This window comes from Sardina pilchardus, chromosome 22, assembly GCF_963854185.1.
Source record: "Sardina pilchardus chromosome 22, fSarPil1.1, whole genome shotgun sequence".
In the NCBI taxonomy this organism is placed as follows: domain Eukaryota; kingdom Metazoa; phylum Chordata; class Actinopteri; order Clupeiformes; family Clupeidae; genus Sardina; species Sardina pilchardus.
This window is the reverse complement of record NC_085015.1, coordinates 8696603-8714553: the sequence shown is the minus strand read 5'-3', so window position 1 is coordinate 8714553 and position 17951 is coordinate 8696603. Positions and strand designations below refer to the sequence as shown.

The 17951-nt window shown below is 43.8% G+C and overlaps 2 protein-coding genes across 2 annotated transcripts in view; both read right to left on the bottom strand.

Moving 5' to 3' along the window:
• Positions 1–616, bottom strand: part of LOC134070561 (PDZ domain-containing protein 7-like) — a 16552-nt gene extending 15936 nt beyond the window's left edge. Inside the window, exons 1-2 of the mRNA XM_062526950.1 lie at positions 442–616; positions 122–259 (exon numbers count right to left, since the gene is read on the bottom strand). Of these exons, the coding sequence (XP_062382934.1) occupies positions 122–259; positions 442–616 (313 nt within the window). The remainder of the gene's footprint in view (positions 1–121; positions 260–441) is intronic.
• A 3654-nt stretch (positions 617–4270) lies between these two features.
• Positions 4271–6966, bottom strand: LOC134069916 (peroxiredoxin-like 2A). Its single transcript, XM_062526058.1, has 5 exons — positions 6563–6966; positions 6138–6229; positions 5729–5869; positions 4894–5058; positions 4271–4751 (listed from the first exon to the last, which is right to left on the bottom strand). Exons 1-5 carry the CDS (start codon positions 6705–6707, stop codon positions 4638–4640), a joined length of 657 nt encoding a protein of 218 aa, XP_062382042.1. The 5' UTR covers positions 6708–6966; the 3' UTR covers positions 4271–4637.
• Positions 6967–17951: the final 10985 nt, after the last annotated feature.

Below are 17951 nucleotides of genomic sequence, written 5' to 3'. Positions count from 1 at the left end.
CTATAAGGATCTAAGGATGTAAGGATCATGAAATCTTTGTCAACAAAGTATACGGTGTGGGTGCTAGACTGAGGGCCTGTGTGCGTGTGTGTGTGTGTGTGTGTGTGTGTAGTGTCCTCACCTGCAGAGCTGTTGTCCTCCACCTTGCTGACGAAGATGCTGAGGCCGTGCTCAGAGCCGCCCCTCACGCTGAAGCCCAGCCGCCCGTCCGTGCTCTTGTCCACCGTCACCGTGTGGATGTCCTCGCTCTCCGCACCGCCTGACACACACACACACACACACACACACACACATACAGAGTCAATCTACACTCACAGCACTGTGGGCTATTCAGGGTTTCTTGTGCTTATATTACACTACATTATAGACCTACATTATAGACCACGGCAGGTCCACATATTGTCAACTAGACTACACAAGAACGTAGTTGCTCTTCCTCACCCTCCTCTGGAGAGTGGATGACGATGACGCGACCCATGGGCGAGGTTGAGCGGTCGCTACGGCGACTCCGCAGATGCTGCTGCTGCTGCTTGCGCACCACTGTGGGAGGGGCCGCGTGTGACCCCTGTGCGGAGGTCACGGGCTTCCGAGGGGCCGAGCCAGACGAGTGCGCCATGGCACGGGAGAGTGCCCTCTTATCTGATGTCACCGATGCTTGTCCATTCTACTCTTCAAAATGAGAATGCAGAAGCATTACCTACTACATACATATATACTGTATATCCTTTAATTTAAACACGTTACTTATTCATTATTCTAAACTTGTTATATACATTTAAGTAATATTTCTTAAAGTAACATATTAGGTTCTTATGTAATAACAGATAAGAAACATTTAATTCCAGAGGCAAGTTGGCCTATGGTAGATTTAAAATTCAAACAACAAAAAAACCCTATGTGTATGCATGGGCTAATTTTGGTTTTGGTTATGGTCATGGTTATGGGTATTTGGCAGACGCCTTTGTCCAAAGCAAATTTGGATATTTGGAAAACTTGTTTACTACATCTCTGAAGAGTCATCAAGATGTCAGAGAGACAGTGGAACCAACAGCATCCCCCTCCACATCCTCCTTCTCGTCTCAGCACGCCATCAGCAGGACACATGAGAGTCTCCCGGTAAGCCTCTGAGTCACGCTCTGGCACATGCTGGTCCGTCTCGCTGCACACCGCAAGCCAGACACAAAAAAAACAACAGCAAAAACTTGGACGCTCACTAGAGGAACACGCTGTCCAGTGAAAGTTCTTTTCATTTGAAGTGAGACATAATCATCTATTTTTCAGCGCACCACTGATATAAATAACGTCTCACAGAGAGTATCAGTATCGTCGTTGATTAGTTCTCTTGCAAACGAGATAGACTCTGGCCACTCCACTCAACCTGTCCCACATAGGAGCAGTCACATGGGTTCTTCCAGGGCCCGTTATATTACTTCCCGTAGCTTACCTGAGGTAGCGGTGTGTGCGTGATGAGGGACGGTGGCGTCACTGTCGGGCGCCGGATTTCCCCGCAGCCGTCAGCACCTCGGACAGCGAAGGAACGTGACAACCAGCAACAGTACCGTCACACGCTCTGTTGCATAAGAAAGCCAACAAGTGACTAAACTGCCCTGATGAAAAACAAAAAAACGCTTAGACTACCTATGTGAGCAAATTGTTATGCTTAGGCCAACCTACAGTATCAAACAGTTACCAGTAAAATGTCAACTGGAAACAGAACACTATTGACACGGCGCTGTTATGGACAGGTGCACATGGTGACCAAATACAATGAGCTCAACACGATATATCTATAACGGGTTAAGCTGTTAGCCTACCAACGAAGGAGTTCCAAACTCTGCAGCTCAACAAGAATAATCTTAATAGTATATGAATGAAGAATACATTAGACCGTAACCTGTAGGCTGCCCAAATTAGCAGTTTAAACAATAGTCACAAAGTAACAAAACTTTTCCTAAATCCTAAATCTTATCTTGTTAATAAATGGTCTAAGATGACTTAAAATTAATAGGCAAACATACCTCCATCCCAGTTGAGTCGAATGACCTCTCATTGACAGCGACGCAAGTGCACTCACTTCATAAGGTGAGTCTGACCCACTGAGAATTGATTGGCTTTCTAAAGCACCAGTATAAGCCGAGGCGCACCTGTCATTGGCTACTGAAGACGCCAGTCTTACGCTAAATGCCTATGCAGGCATTTCCAAGGGCTCTGTTAACGAGAAGGAATTCACGGCTCAGTGATGGCATTCTACCAGGTTCTTCAATGTGGTTAGCGGGAATATTATTATTGCTGGCTACTGAAAAAAAGAAATGTACGATTATTTATGCGCCAATTCGGCCATTGTTTAGGTGATAGACATACAACCAATAGCGTAAATGTAGCCTATCACTTAACCCTGTCAATATGCTATAGCTTATTCAGTTCAATTCTGTGTGAAAGCATATTAAATACTAAATCGTAGGTAACTTTTAACTGATAAAGGCAGTACTTGTGCCATTTCCTTTGATATTGAGTGTTATTTGCGTAGGTCTGCCGCTGGCAACCAAAAGCCTCTTTCGCCCGCAAGCCACACACTGGAGCCGTAGGTTCTGCGCACTATTAGGCTCATGAGCACCCCCTACTGGAACAGATAGGTCACTGCCGAAGACCCACAGGTTGCACATTACTCCACAGGTTGCACATTACTCCACAGGTTGCACATTAGTAAATCATTCTGTAATAGGCCTTTATCTGTAGCCTGGTATGGCATAGATCAAAGCTCAACCAGGGAGAGATCAAACTGCTCTTCCTAAAGTCAATCGCTCTCCAGAGTTGGGTTAACATATTTAGTAAATGGAAGCACTCAAATACAGACATACTACTTTTCATTAGTAAAAGAAAGCATTGAATATAATTGCATCTTCTACTTTGATTCATGCTTAGTAGCACACCATAACAGATCATTGGAAAAAACATCCTACAGTCACCCCTAATCAAATTAACATTTCTTCATTTGTGATAAACTATTAGCCTTTTGGTTTAATTATCCATGTTTTGTTTATCCTTATTTATTTCATAAACAACTTGACAATTAGTGTGCTGGAAACCTGCACATCTATCTCTTCTGCTCTCTGTCCACGTTTTGCCAGGTCCAGTAACAAACTGGCTTATCCACCAGGTGCACCCGAATCATTTGTCATTTGAACTATGGTTGTGTCTAGAAGTCAAGCGTGCACGCTGGGCAGTGTGCATTTTCCGGAAGTTACGTCAGAATAGACTGTCCGAAAGTCAAGCGCTCTCACTAGTTGGCTACTTCGTTTGGCGTGATTTCCAAGCGTGCATCGATGCATCTTTTTTGCCCTCGGGTATCCCATAATCCATTGCGCAGCGCAGGTCAAGCTCCACACGTCATGCAAATAGTCAACACACCCCCCTCCCCGAGTCAGGTGACGGCAACTAGTTAGTGCTGTCCAAATGTAGGTAGGGACGCATACTGAGGAGCAAGCTAACTAATACGCTACTGGGAAGAAGGTACTACCCAGCGTGCACGCTTGACTTCTGGACATAACCTATGTCTATTGACCACGCCTCTTGTCCTGTAGAAATAAAATGCAGGACAGACTCCCCAGCCTAATGTTCAATTTTAAAAGATTGAGCTTAGTATGGTGATAGCCAGACTACACTGTGGAGTCATGCCAGTAAAACATCAACTGGAGTTGAAAGGAGAGCACACAGCCCCTGGAAATGGTGGTATGAAACAGAGTTATTGTACTCTGCTTTCCCAAACAAGACCACTGACTCAGCACCGTGGCCAATGGTTCAGATCTCATTTCATACAGACCGCAAGACTATTTACGTAATCATTTGATTGAAAAAAATAAGAATTAAAAAAAAAAAAAAAACAGGATGTTGAAGGGGAAGCATGTGACTTGTATGTAATCCAAGCAGAAAGGGGATAAAGTTGAGTTCCTGTCACTGGGTCAAAAACACGTCTGGGGCATTTCAATAAGAGAGCAACAGTCTTTGAGAATTCTTTTGGTAATAGCTCACCAAAGCCACACTGTTCAGACCGCCATGACCTCTCCCTTAAAACAAATCATGACAATCATGACAATCTTATTCTTTCACTCTTTCAGAAGACATCTACTTGTACTCTGCCATTTCTTTGTAGGTTACAACTACTAACCAACATGCTCTAGTTTCTAAGAGGTCTGCACTATAAAGAAACATGTTTGAGCAGTGATAAGGCTTCAAATACACATCAATGTTAAGGTATACAGTCGGGCACAAATTTGTGTTAGCCATTTATTTTCCGAGATACACTTTTCCCTGGTCCGTCTCTCTGTATTGCGTTACATTGACTTGAGTAGGTGAAAGTGTGAAAACATCAAGACTGCTTCGTCAAAAGAGTTTAGAAACAGTCCTTCATAGGCACTACCACACTTCTCGTCATCAGTGGCACAGCACAGCACCCTCAGCCCTCCTTTGTGTTATTAAGCAACCGTGAGCAAGTCAGTCCACATTGTGCAAGTCCGTGTTGGCCGAGGAGCACAATTCTGCAGAGGAGATTTGCTGAGGTTTCTCAACAGCAGACTCTCGGGGGCTCAAGTGATGTCATAATCCCAGTATGTGTCGCCATGGCGACCGCCGGGTCAGTGCTAGTGTTCAGGCACAGGCGCCGGTTCCGTGTGGATGTCACGCACCGCGTTAGCCACGTGCCGGACGTTGACTCTGTCCCCAAATTCCATCTCTCGGTGTTCAAGGAGGATTCCCTAAAAGGGGAGCAAAGGGTTCATGTTTAACAGCCCCCCCCATTGTTATGGTTAGGTGCCTTACATAGAAAGTCTGTCTGCCTCTGTGGGACGAATCTAAGAAGCACGTGGCGTAGAAAGAGTAAAATCAAAAAGGACCTACTTGACCCCCTGGTCCGATGACAAACACTCCTCCCAAGATAAAGCCCTCTCCATAAACGTTGCCCAGGAAACCATTCTTGAAAGCCCGATAACCGTTCATCCAGACCCCAGACCGCAGGAATCCTGACAGACCCATTTTACGCTCCCGGGGGCCAAAGAACCTCCGCTTGAAAGAGGGAAACAGGGCAAACACAAGCCAAGGTCACTGTTTAAATCTTGTATCTTTTGCAGTTTTATCGGAAAATGTCTCATTGCTGTAGTTAACAGGCTGATTTACGTTACAGTAATGACTTGCACACTTCATCCCGATCCCATAGCCTGCATTGTGATCTAGCCACACCTACGACTCTTCCCAGACTAATTAGAGGGATGCATGTCAGCTGACAACATTTCATGTTAATCATCTAAATTAACTATTTATCTTCAAACCACCACATGGAAATGTAAAACACAAACTCTGAAGGCTTTTTGCTTCCACAGTCATCCCATTCCATGCTATTGAGAAATGTTCTGTCTGGGTTTTCACCGACCAGACGAATAATCCGCGGTTCCCAGTCAGGCCACTGGTTTCAGGTTAAGCCTACCTTACACTGACAAGATTTGGGAAAGATTCTTGAAAGATTGTAGTCTTCTTTTAATTAATGCCCCTCATTCAAGCTTTACTCAAGACTATCTTTCAAGAATCTTTCCCAAATGTTGTCAGTGTAAGGTAGGCTTAACCTGAAACCAGTGGCCTGACCACTGCCACGACTGGGAACCGCTGATTATTTGTCTGGTCGGTGAAACTGTAGATGTTATGCACGTGTCATGCAGGGCTTGGAAAGCTAGGATGGCACCTTCTCGTCCAAGTAGATCTCTCCGTTGAAGTAGGGTCTGAAGTTCTGCACCTCCTCCCCAACGTTTTCCTTCACCACGGCTACCAGAGGGATGCCCAGCTCATCCAGCTGAGGCTTCAGAGAGGACAGCTCAGAGGCCTCCTGCATGAATGCGCGCACACACATGTGCACACACACACACAGTTACACAAACATGAATGCACATCCACACAATTACAAAACCACTCACCCACAAACACAGACAGTTACAAAATCACCCCACCTTATATACAGTGGAATTGTAAGTCAACTGATGCAAAACTCAGAAACTGACGGGATTTAATCAGTCACAGTCACTGTGGCCAACCACTCATTGAAGCATTGACAATACAGTATTAAACAGTGTAATGTGTGATTGCGTGTAGCCTACCTCTCTGCACAAAAATCATCCAGGCCGCCTCACTGCCATGACCACAGCCCCAGACTTCTCCCATAGTGTTTTTGCCTTCACTACTTTCTTCTCTGAAAACACCATATTGTACACAGGAAATGCGAAAGGGGTTTGTTTAAACAACCTCATATTAATCAAATTATTAAGATTATCTAGTTGGTTACGCATAACACGAGGCCTATTAAAACTCATTGGCAGGGTTTAGATTTGTAAATGGCATTTTATTAAATTACTCCAATTTTTTAATCGTCCTTTATAGTAGGCTATGTCCTCAAACTTATTGTGCTATAGAGCATTAAGATTGGCTTGTTTTGAAAACGGGCTGGTTAGTCAGACCCGATCACTTACTAAAATGAAGTTTCGATTTTTACAGTAGCATTAGCTCTCTCAAAATGACTACAAACCTTCATCCAGCGTTTTCAGCTCGGTTTCCTCCAGGTAAGGTAGCGTGGCTTCATGGGGCTGAGTCAGAAATATATCCGTAAAGGAGCGCAGAAGATCGGCAATCGTCGAGACGACAGTTCCCACTGTTCGAGTCACTAGCTCCATACTGCCGGCGGAGCAGTGTGCTGAATGAATGGGAGCAGCGAAGCCCAAATCACAAGTTCAGACGCTTCACCGCATAGACCAACTCCCTGCCTCACGAGGTCTTAATCATTCACGCTAATCGTTTATAGGCTAGTTGCACAACTTGAAACATGCAACAAGGCAATGTCTATTTTCTTTCCGATTAAGTAGGCCTAGAACAGTCGCACAAGTAAATCTGTACAAATGGCAGCTAAAAGGGGCATTAGCCTACTGTTCGGGACAATGCCAAACCTGATCAGAAAGTCTGCACGGTCTACTTCTCTGCCCACTACTAGACTACGTGTCCAGGTGTAAGTGAATTTCTATGTAGCCAATGGCAATGGCAATTGGCAATGTCAGCTGATGGGCATCCTTCTAATTAGTCTGGGAAGAGTCGTTAAAGTCTTTTTAAAGCGTTTCTTTGAGCGTTAGAGGACAGTCCATAAGTGGATGCATATGATTAAAAAATGATTTCTAATTTATACATGCATAGATGCATCACTGTAGAAGCCCGACACAAACAAATATGAAACAAACTTTCTTGAAACCTGCATTTCCCCGGCATGTTTGCCTAAAGTGATGCCACCAGCCAAAATATTGCATTATAGAATGTTGCACATTTTTAGAGTGGGAAATGTTTCGGGGAAAAACAAAAACATTAAAGGTGCATCCACACATGTAACGAGAATAAACAGCAGGTTTTGGCTAAAATTCCCAGATATTCCCTGACTGCATGCAAATTGACCAAATTCCCTGACTATTCCCGACTGGAAATGCCTCTTCTGAAATTCCATGATATTCCAGGAATTCCCTGACCCGTGGGAACCCTGACTATCAAATAATGGAATGATCCTTGGTCCTTGATGATTTTGGAACAAAACTGGTAAAATTATCAAGGCATTCCTGCGTCACACACATTTTTGCAATTTCATGTGCAGAGTTCGTCAGCAAAAGGAATTTCATGTGCCGGCTACGGACTGCCTACCAAAAAAAGGTGCAGGATTTTGTGGACGGGCAGATAGCCCTAACCAGGGCCAAAAAGCACGGAGAACGGTACACTGCAGGGCAAAAAAACATGGCATTGAGACTATACCACCACAGTCCACGTTGCTACACGGAAATGAAGTCCACCTTCCGGTTGCCTTCCACAGCCACCCTCTCAAGGCATCTGATGGCCAGCCTGGGCAGTTTTGAGGTAGAGAGAGCGGCAACAATGTTTTTTATGTTTATTCATACTGGTGAGCTACAGGAAGATAAGATCACATTTATTGACAAATGCAGAAAAACAGAAAATTAAAAGGGGTACACTTGTCTGAAATTAAACACTTTATTCCATAGCCTGGATTTCTCGCTGGGGTTTTGGCCCACATCAAGGCCAAGACACTGCAAATGGAAGAGGCAGACAAAATTTGCTCGATCGTTTTGGACGAGATGTCAATAAAGAATCAAGTGGAGTATAACAGACGGCTTGATTGCATCGAAGGCCTAACTGCAAGTGGAGACGCGGCGAAACAAGCCATGGTCTTCATGGTTAGAGCCATAAGTGGCAAGTGGAAGCAGGTAGTAAACAATATAGACATGAAAACGTCACATTCCACAATGCCACATTCACTTAAAAACATAGTCCAGTGTAAGAACACCAAACATATTACCATGCATTTATTTTAAAGGCAATAGGATACTTCCTCTCCGCTACCAGGCTGAGAGAGGCAATTACCACCATTGAAGGCTCTGGACTAAGCGTATGTACTAATGTATACACAAAGTGCACTCAAATAACTGACAGTCCATAGGGTTTAAAATGACATCGGTTCACTCTTTGCAGCTATAACAGTGTCAACTCCTCTGGGAAGTCTTTTCACAAGGTTTAGGCATGTGTTCTTGGGATTTTTTCAACCATTCTTCCAGAAGTGCATTTGTGAGGTCACACACTGATGTCGGAACGAGGAGACTGGCTCTCAGTTTTCGCTCTATTTCATCCCAAAGATGTTCTGTTAGCTTGAGGTCAGGACTCTGTGCAGGATGAACTTGACTGGCCCAAAAGCCATCGATATCTCAAAGTTGCGACACTACCATTGACTCCCGTGTACAAACAATGGCGGCACATCCGGGAACTATTCCATTGAGAATGAATGAATATCTAATAAGACTTTTCTACATGACTTATAGTCGTGTGCATAATAATGCATTTTCATTGAGTAATATACAGTATGTATGTGGAAATGCAGTTTACAGTCATTTTCATCGAGTATTAACCGTAAATATTAATGCGATCGCTGCTGTCAATCCCGTAGTAAACCAGGGACCGAGGGAACTACTGAGTCTACCCACTAACCACGTGACGGCTCTAATCTGGCTTTAACATGGAAGTCAACGGCTGTCGCAACTTTGAGATATCGATGGCTTTGGACTGGCCTACACAGAATCCTGACCTCATCCAACATCATGTGACCTGACAAAGAGGCTTCTGGAAGAATGGTCAAAACATTCCATAAACACACTCCTAAACCTTGTGGAACGCTTTCCCAGAAGAATTGAAGCTGTTATAGCTGCAAAGAGTGGACCAATATCATATTAAACCCTATGGTGACCAAATAGTTTTGGAAATATAGTGTATCACTAGGTTAAATAAAATGGCATGGAAGTACAAATAATGTAGAAAGGTGGTCGAGAGTAAAAAAATGTTTCATGTCTTAATTTCCAGTGGATGAATGTAAAAAAAATTGAAAAATTTGAGGGATGTGTACAGGAGAGAAGTTCAGAAGATGAAAGAGAGGCAGAGAAGTGGTGCGGGGGCTGATAATTCTAGGCCATGGAAGTATAGTGGCATCATGAACTTCCTAGCCCCTTACATGGAAAGCCGGGCTACTAGTGGCAATATGTCCCAGGGGGCTAGGGAGTTTGTGATGCCAGTCAGCCCGCCACCCCCCATTGCCAGTCAGCCTGCCAGCCATCCCCAACTGAGGTCAGCCAGACACATTCAACTGAGGTCAGACAGACACATTCAACTGAGGTCAGCCAGACTCCCCCAGCTGAGGTCAGCCAGACTCCCCAGGGTAGCAGTCAGCCAGGTCCCGGTCCCGGTCCCAGCTGCAACCCAAACCCAGGCTGGCTACCTACAATGCAGCTGGCAGCGAAGAGGTCCAGGGTGGGGGCTCTCAGTGCATTTGAAAAGTGTCCCGTGAGTGCTATCGAGAGGAGTGAGAGCAATAACATTACTTGGATAAGTGATACATCACTTTTGTGTAATTACTATATTTTCCGTGTGAGTGGGTTATGAGACAGCACAAGAAATATTTGCTTTTTATTCAAATGTGGGTGGCTCTTAAAAGAGCCTTTGTAGTGGATCATTGTAGAACTGATGTGTATCCTTCTAATTAGTCTGGTGTGGGTAGATCACAGCCAGGCTATGGGATCGGGATGTAGGCTACGTGTGCAAACACTTTGCGCTTAAAGCATATACCTTATACCAGGGGTCGGCAACCTGCGGCTCTAGAGCCGCTCTTTAGCGCCAACCTGGTGGCTCCCTGGAGCGTCTTCAAAGATGTATGAAAATGAATGGGGGGATTTTTGTTTGTTTGTTTTAATATGGTTTCTGTATGAGGACAAACATTCTAACGTTTTCCAATGTTGTAAAAATGTGCATAATAGCCTACATATTAAAGTTCAACATTTCTGTCAACAAAGATTTGATAGCCTGCAACACAGGTTTCAGGGCGGCGCCGTGCCAGGCAGGTGGCTGTAAACGGTTGTAAACAAACCGGCGGGTGTGTCAGCATGTGCCATGCCATGGATCCCAAAGGGAAAAAGAGAAAGATAGCCGATGAGATCAGAGAATTTAAGGCAGAATGGACCGAATCATTTGCTTTCATTGCCATTGCGGAAGGATTGCCTGCATCTTTGCTTTGTAATGAGAAGTTGGCGAACAACAAAAAGAGAAAGACATTTAGAAAGACATTTTCAGGGAAGGCATGCTACATTTGCAGCCGACTACCCAAGGGAGAGAAAAAGTGCGATTGCAGTAGCCTACTTCTGGAGAAATGTTGTTGCAACCTGAGAGATATTAAAACGTGGAAAACAACGGTTCACGGATGGTGATTACATGAAGTTGAACTTAAAGCACCATATATAGCAGAGTAGTCACGTGGTGTGTCATTCTTTCCGAGATGCGCTGTAGGGAGAAACATTTAATCATGAAAGCTCATTATGTAGCCTCGTTGTAGCCTACTGATACCCCTTTTCCACCGACGCGGTTCTGGTGCTGGTTCGGAGCCAGTGGCAAGTCTGGAACCGGTTCTTTGCTTTTCCACACAATATAACCTGGCTCTGGGCCAGGAAAACTGGTTCCAACTCAGCACCAACTTTGAGCTGGACCAGAGATAAGAACCAGTTACGTCAGCAAATCAGAAGCTTGCGTTGTCCACAGAGGCGGGAGTAACAAAAAAAAATCTGAAAACAATGGCGGCAGCTCCGGGGGTCGTAACTGGAAATATTAAATGTACATAAAGGTTTCTTGACCACTTTTAATGGCTAATTTTAATACGGTTTATTGTTTATATGCGACACAAATGTGTCCCGGACACACAGATCATTGCAGGTTGCTGTAAGCTCCCGAACGGTAAAGTTAGCTTGTTAGCTTGTTGACCAAAACATAGCAACCTAGCATGCTGATATAACTACTGTGGTGTTTCTGGTCAGGCTAACGTTAGCAGCAAAAAAAGCAGCGTAGCATGGTCATAACCATAACAACGGGTGCTAATCAAGTGCTAATGTTGGCTAACATGCTTTTCTAGCGACTGCAATAAACACACATGCAACATAGGGCACGTCCGATTTTATTCCACAAATGGATACAGTGATACAGTTGAACTCTCGACATTTAGCTTAATCGTAATACGTTTTTCCACCGCATCTCCATTTCTGCTGGTTGTTTTGGGATACAATAGCGCACGTAAACAGTGACGTAGCGACGCAGCACTACTCTGGAACTCAGTCTGTGGAAAAGCGAGCTGGTTCTTGGATAATCGGCAGGTAGCACCAGCACCGAACTGGCACTAGCACCAGCCCGGAACCAGCACCTGGTTCGTGGCGGTGGAAAAGGGGTATTAGTCATTTTGATAGTAGGCTTATATAGATAATATACACTTACAGCCTATGTTGCCTTCATATAAGGCTTATAAGGCTTTTCATCTTTTTGCGGCTCCAGACAGATTTGTTTTTTGTTTTTTTTTTGTCCAAAATGGCTCTTTGAACATATTGGGTTGCCGACCCTGTGTTAGACCCATAGACAGTAAAAGATATGGACAGAGCTATCGCGTAGACGGCAGCAGAGACCGAGGAAGCAAATCTCAACGGTTTTTTTTAGGTCTTCTTGTCTCCTGCGCAGACTCAGGTGTCGTACATGTGACGTAGGCACGTAGTCTGACCGAGTCTGACCTATGGCGACGCTTTACTCTCGCTGGACGCATGCGCCTTTAACACTTTAGCATTGACTTTCGGAAAACGTTAATTACTCAGCCGATAAGACAGTTACGAGATTATTAGGTCAATTTCACAATGTAGTATGTACCCCGACAATAGAAAATGTTCATATAAAGGCTTATAACGCTTCAGCTCTAACGTAATTTGATGTCAAAGTGGCGCTTACGCCCCATAGGATTCAATGGAATGGCCAGCTAGCCACGGTCTTCTTCTTAGCATGGCGGCCGCCATACTGTCTACACTCTCAGAAAGTTCGCTGCCCCCTTGGTTAGACCCTGGTGCTAGGGTTGGTCAATGCAAATTCCCTTAGTATTACATCAGAATAAGGGAGCAATCCAAATGGCTCACAGCAGCATACTATTCTTGACACCAAAGTCTTTCTACTGATCTACAGAAAACGGATGGATGGGTTTTTTTCACGCTTGGAGTGTTTATAAGAACAGTAGAAGCCTAAATATGAACACAAAGGCCCGCAAAAAGAGAGTTTTGCATAATATGTCCCCTTTAATAACCTGACTCTCGCCAGATCCTGTAGTTCGCTGTCTGCTTCACACAAGGATCTGGGACTTCTCGATAGGAGATGTATTTATGAAGACGGGTCCTTGTAAAACATCCTTGCATGTGATTTGATAAACCACTTGCCTGTTATCTTGAATGACGTGGCTTCTTCAAGCTCTTGCCAAACCCGGTCGGAAGAAGAGTAAAAACATCCTTGCCACCAATAAATGTCTTCAAAACCATTCTCTGTTAATCTTTTAAAGAATGAATACTCGATAGATTCGACAAAACGGTTGAAATAGCAGAATCAATGTCAGCACAGGACTCCTCGCTGCGTGCCGCCATTGTTGTTTGAATCGCTTCGGCGCTCCTGATTGTTTCATCATTTTTTGCTCCCTTGAAGGAGTTTGGATTGCCCTCGAGTCCAGACCCTTGTGTGGAGCAAGGCGGAACTACAAGGGTCTGGCGAGAGTCAAGGCCAACACCCACCAGAAGCGTACGCGGCGCGCCACGAAAAAAAATAGAATTCCATTGTTTTCAATGGAGCATCGCCCACTGGAAACGTCTGCCGCGCAGCAGCCGCACAGAGATAGAAAACTGTTCTAAAATCCTGCGCGTCAAGCCCATAGAAATGCATTGCTTTCACATATTTTTCACATATATTTTCACCCCATTATTTATTTATGATGATTGGATATGATTGGATGAAGGCAATGTGGCACTGCAGTGTTATAGCCTATAAAGCGACAGGCTGTCTAGCTATAAAACATCACACTTGTTAAAACTCCACAACAAAAAGGTTGTTTAACGTTTTTGCATTTTATATAGGCCTACAGCCATCACTAGCTTAGTGTTATTTGAGTCTGGCCTCTGTCACGCGACGGCAACACGAGACAATTTTAAAATAATAAACTTAATAATAAAACGTTAGAACAAAAATGGATGAAGTGGATGATTGTGTGGACTCTGTGGATGAGGAGCGATTAATATTGGAGGTCCAAATATACCAGCTTTATGATGTATCTCACAAATACTACAAGGACAAGGCGAGGACAGACAGGTTATGGCGTATTATATCGGTGGAAATTAATCTGCCTGGTACGTATTCAGATTTATGCTTATCTTGAAGGAATGCTATTATAAAGTCAACTGGCTATCGTAACGCCCCTTCCGCTCAAAAACTATAAAACAGCGATTTAATACCTCAATGAACATTAAATTTTTTCAGTAGCCAAGTGAGTAGCTTTGAACAAAAATCTGGTTAGTCCTTACAAGGACTATCAAAAGGCCATCAGTTTCTTAAACGACATCATGGATCTTATCCGGGGGATAAAGATTGGGGAAAAAGGAGCCTGAAAGCCTGTTCAGTCTGGGATCATCATGGCAACAGGCACAATCTTGGCCATCCAGTAGGAGATGCTAGCTCGGGGACACAGGTTTGTGCTAACATCTAGATTCACCCAAGACTGTCTGGAAAACCTGTTCAGTTGTGTGAGGTACAAAAACCCTGTGCCGACACCGGTGGAGTTACATCAGGCACTGCGCATCATCTCTGTGGGCCAGTTTTTGACCACCGTTGGTTCTGGGAGTTACCAGGAAGATGACAACGACTTTCTGGCAGATTTCCTGGACAGGGTAGAACAAACCAGCACACCAACTGTCAGAGTGGAGCAGCTCGTCTTAGCGGGTCAAGCAGCACCTGAGATGACAGCAACAGAAAAATGCATCCTGTACCATCTTGCTGGCTATGTTGTGCATAAAGTGATCAAGTTTACCAGTGTCTGTAACACATGCAGAGCTACAATGGAGCACAACTCTGACAGCCCTGCTGGAGAAGAAAGCATTTTGGTAGATTTAAAAGAGTTTAAAGCAGGTGCTCTGTGCCACCCCTCTGAAGAGGTATTTGTATTCGTCCAGAACATTGAGAAGGTGTTTAGGAGTGAGGCTGGTTCAACTCTCACGGAACTACCCAACGCAGTGAGTGTTTTGGAGGAAGCTGTTCAGGAACTTTCATGCCGACTCCCTTTATGCTGTGGTGTGCAGGGAAAAATCTGTAAAAGATACATAAGACTGAGATTCAGAATTCAAGCAACACATTTAAAAAACAGCAGAAAAAAAAACGTTAAAAGACAGACAACTTGGAAGCAAAAGCCAGAACAAAAAGATGAGACGCTCCCTCCACCTACCAGCCAACATCACTGGCCCCTCCACCTAACAGCCGACATCGCTGCACCTACCTGTATCTATATGGCTCTGGATAGGCCCATATATCTTAAGTGTCGTGTCGTGTGGACAGAATTAAGAAAATTACAAAGCTAGCTACCATTTTGGCAACCTGTGAACACTCCAACACCTGAGCCATAGACCTAAAAGAACTGGACAAACAGATTCCGTTGTTCTCAATGGAAGGGGGCTGAAACAAAATTCTGTTTACTTTCCATCGTACTGCGCAGACTCGTACTCACTTCGTGACGTTAGCCATGCTGTAACTCGTCTGACAGATTGAAAACCTCTGAAATTGTTAACGTTCGTTTTTAATATTATTATTATGTTTAATTGCCTCTAAGTAATGCTTTACCCTATCAAACAGTGGGCTATCGTAGGCTACACGCATTTTCACTGATCTTGCGAATGACTTTCCGTCATGGTTTTCGTGCAGGCTCACTCAGCTTCTTATCCAAACATTAAGGAAAATCTCCCCTTGAACGTTAGCTTCCCTCCAACCGACATGCTAACTATACTTCTTTACGAGAAACCAACGTTATATACGAGGAAGAAGTGAATTAGTTTTGCCTTCGATACCCTATATAGAATTCACAGAAGCTATAAGGGCGACACAGGGCACATGTTACATGAAGTTATGGGATCGCAAAAAAATCTGCAATCTCTGGCCGTCCATGGGAGTTAGCAGAGCGTTGATCACCAGCTCATTTCGTGTTTCTACTTCCGGGAATATGCCTGCCCCCTTGACCTGAGCACAGTATCACGTATTCTAGTCATTATTATGTCATAATCATGAGCACTGTGCAATAGAGTGCGTAAGTGTGATGTCACTTTTCCTTAGCAACCGAAATTTCTGTTCTAAACAAACCAAATTCACAATGTGAAATCCTATGCCAGATGATTGTTTTACAGAAAAAGTCACGTTTTTGCGCAAATTAATTTACGAGTTGACATCGGTTGACATTAGCTAACTTCATGTAGGCTAATCATACATTAGCCCAGCTTGCCGTTACATTATACGTGACAACGTGACACTTTCACTTACGCACTCTATGTAGCCCTGTACAGAACCTTGTTACATTTCAACCAGAGTTCAACCAGCGACTCACTGGATACCCAGCTAACAATGTCTGGTTAGGAGAACGTTTTTAGAACGTTTTTTTTCTTGGTTAAGGGAACGTTGCCTGAAAGTTGCCCCATGGTTCCCCAGGAAAGTTTTTTTTTTTTACTGTTTTGGAACAAAGTGCATGGAAAATGATGTGAAGATTCGATACCATACAACCAGTACTTGAGTAACATTATCTCTGTTATCCAAATATCTTAAAGTTAGCGAGGTACAGAATCTGCTAACACACCAACGGCTACCGCCGTTCATTCCGACATACCAGCACTCCGACATTGATGTCCAATTGTCGTAGTGGAGGCATGTCTCTTTATGGGATAAAGTCCCACCACTCCGACATTTTTTTTTTTTCATGGTCGCAGTGGCGGTATTTAACTATTTTTTCAAACAACGTGCCATTCCGACATGAGGTCATTAATAGACTATAATGTCATAACTATATCCAAATGTGTAAAATAATAAAGATTCACATTTAAAATGCCATTGTGAAGACTTCTTGATATGGTTATGTGTCTGTTGCGTGCACGACTCGGGGAAGTTCTGACATGGCAAGTTTTCTCCTCCGTCTCATTATTCGCGGACTAAGTGGAGCTAGATTATTACTATATAAGTTAGGCTATTATTTTGCTGTCACTTCGTCTGTTTTATGGCCTAGAAGGTTGTATTTGGTATCTGTGGATAGCTCTAGCTCTCCTATTTTATCTGACATGCAAGCTGTATCTTTTTAACCACGGTTTCACGAGTAAATCAAACGAAATAGCGGTAGCCGAAGCTATATGAATCTTATTTGTTTGTCACTTCGTCTGTTTCTATAACACAAAAGGATCGATGTGTTTGGTATCAATGGAAAGCTCTGTTTCTCCTCTTTCATTTGATATGCGTGTTATGTCTGTGCGATGCCTGGTCCCGGCGTAATTCAAGCGAGAGCAGTGGCTGCGTGGGTGAACGCAGAGCAATATAGACTGTAAATATGATACTTTCATTTTATTTTTATTTGCATAGGCTACTTGATCGTACAGACACGTGTCTAGTCTCGTTGGAAAGCCCCGGTTCTGAGCTCTTTCATGCAATAGGTCTCATCTCTCTGTGACTAATAATAGCAGAGCAATGTAACAGAGAAGAATGGGTGTGTTTTTTGACGCACTTTGCGTCCGTCGGGCTCATAGGGTCCGTTAAATTGACGTGGAAAAAAATAGGATTTGTAAACTGTCGGAATGGGGATACTAAAATGTGTCGGATTGGCAGCATGTCGGAATAACACCATGTCTGAATAGCGGCATGTCGGACGAAAGGGATGTCGGACTGGCAGGATGTCGGACTGCCGACATGTAACCCACACCAACACACCAGAGCTGGCTGCTTTTTTTCACAGACCCAAGATGATAGAAGCAAGTAGCTCTTCTCAACCTCTCGCGCTAGCTGCCCCTTCTTATTAGTTAGACGGGTATAGCATATCAATCCAACAGAGGGGGGAAGAATAGAATAGGCTTATACTGATGTCGAATTTGCAACAAATTATTCCGACTAAGTTGCTGTGTGGCTGCTGGCCGTGTTCAACTGGAAACTCATAGAAACTCTGGGCGATCGAGTACGTAAGTGTGATGTCACGTTTCCGTAACAACCAAAATTTCTGTTCTAAACAAACCAAATTCACAATGTGAAATCCTATGCGAGATGATTGTTTTACAGAAAAAGCCACGTTTTTGCGCTAATTAATTTACGAGTTGACATATTTGACATTAGCTAACCTCATGTAATCATAGATTAGCCCAGCTTGCCGTTACATTCTAAACTTTTTTTTTCATGCTAGCGTGAATGTCTCCTTTTAGTACATCAGAAGCATACATACACGCCTCGACACGGTAGTGATTTTTTTTTCACTAAAAATCATTTATTTTAAT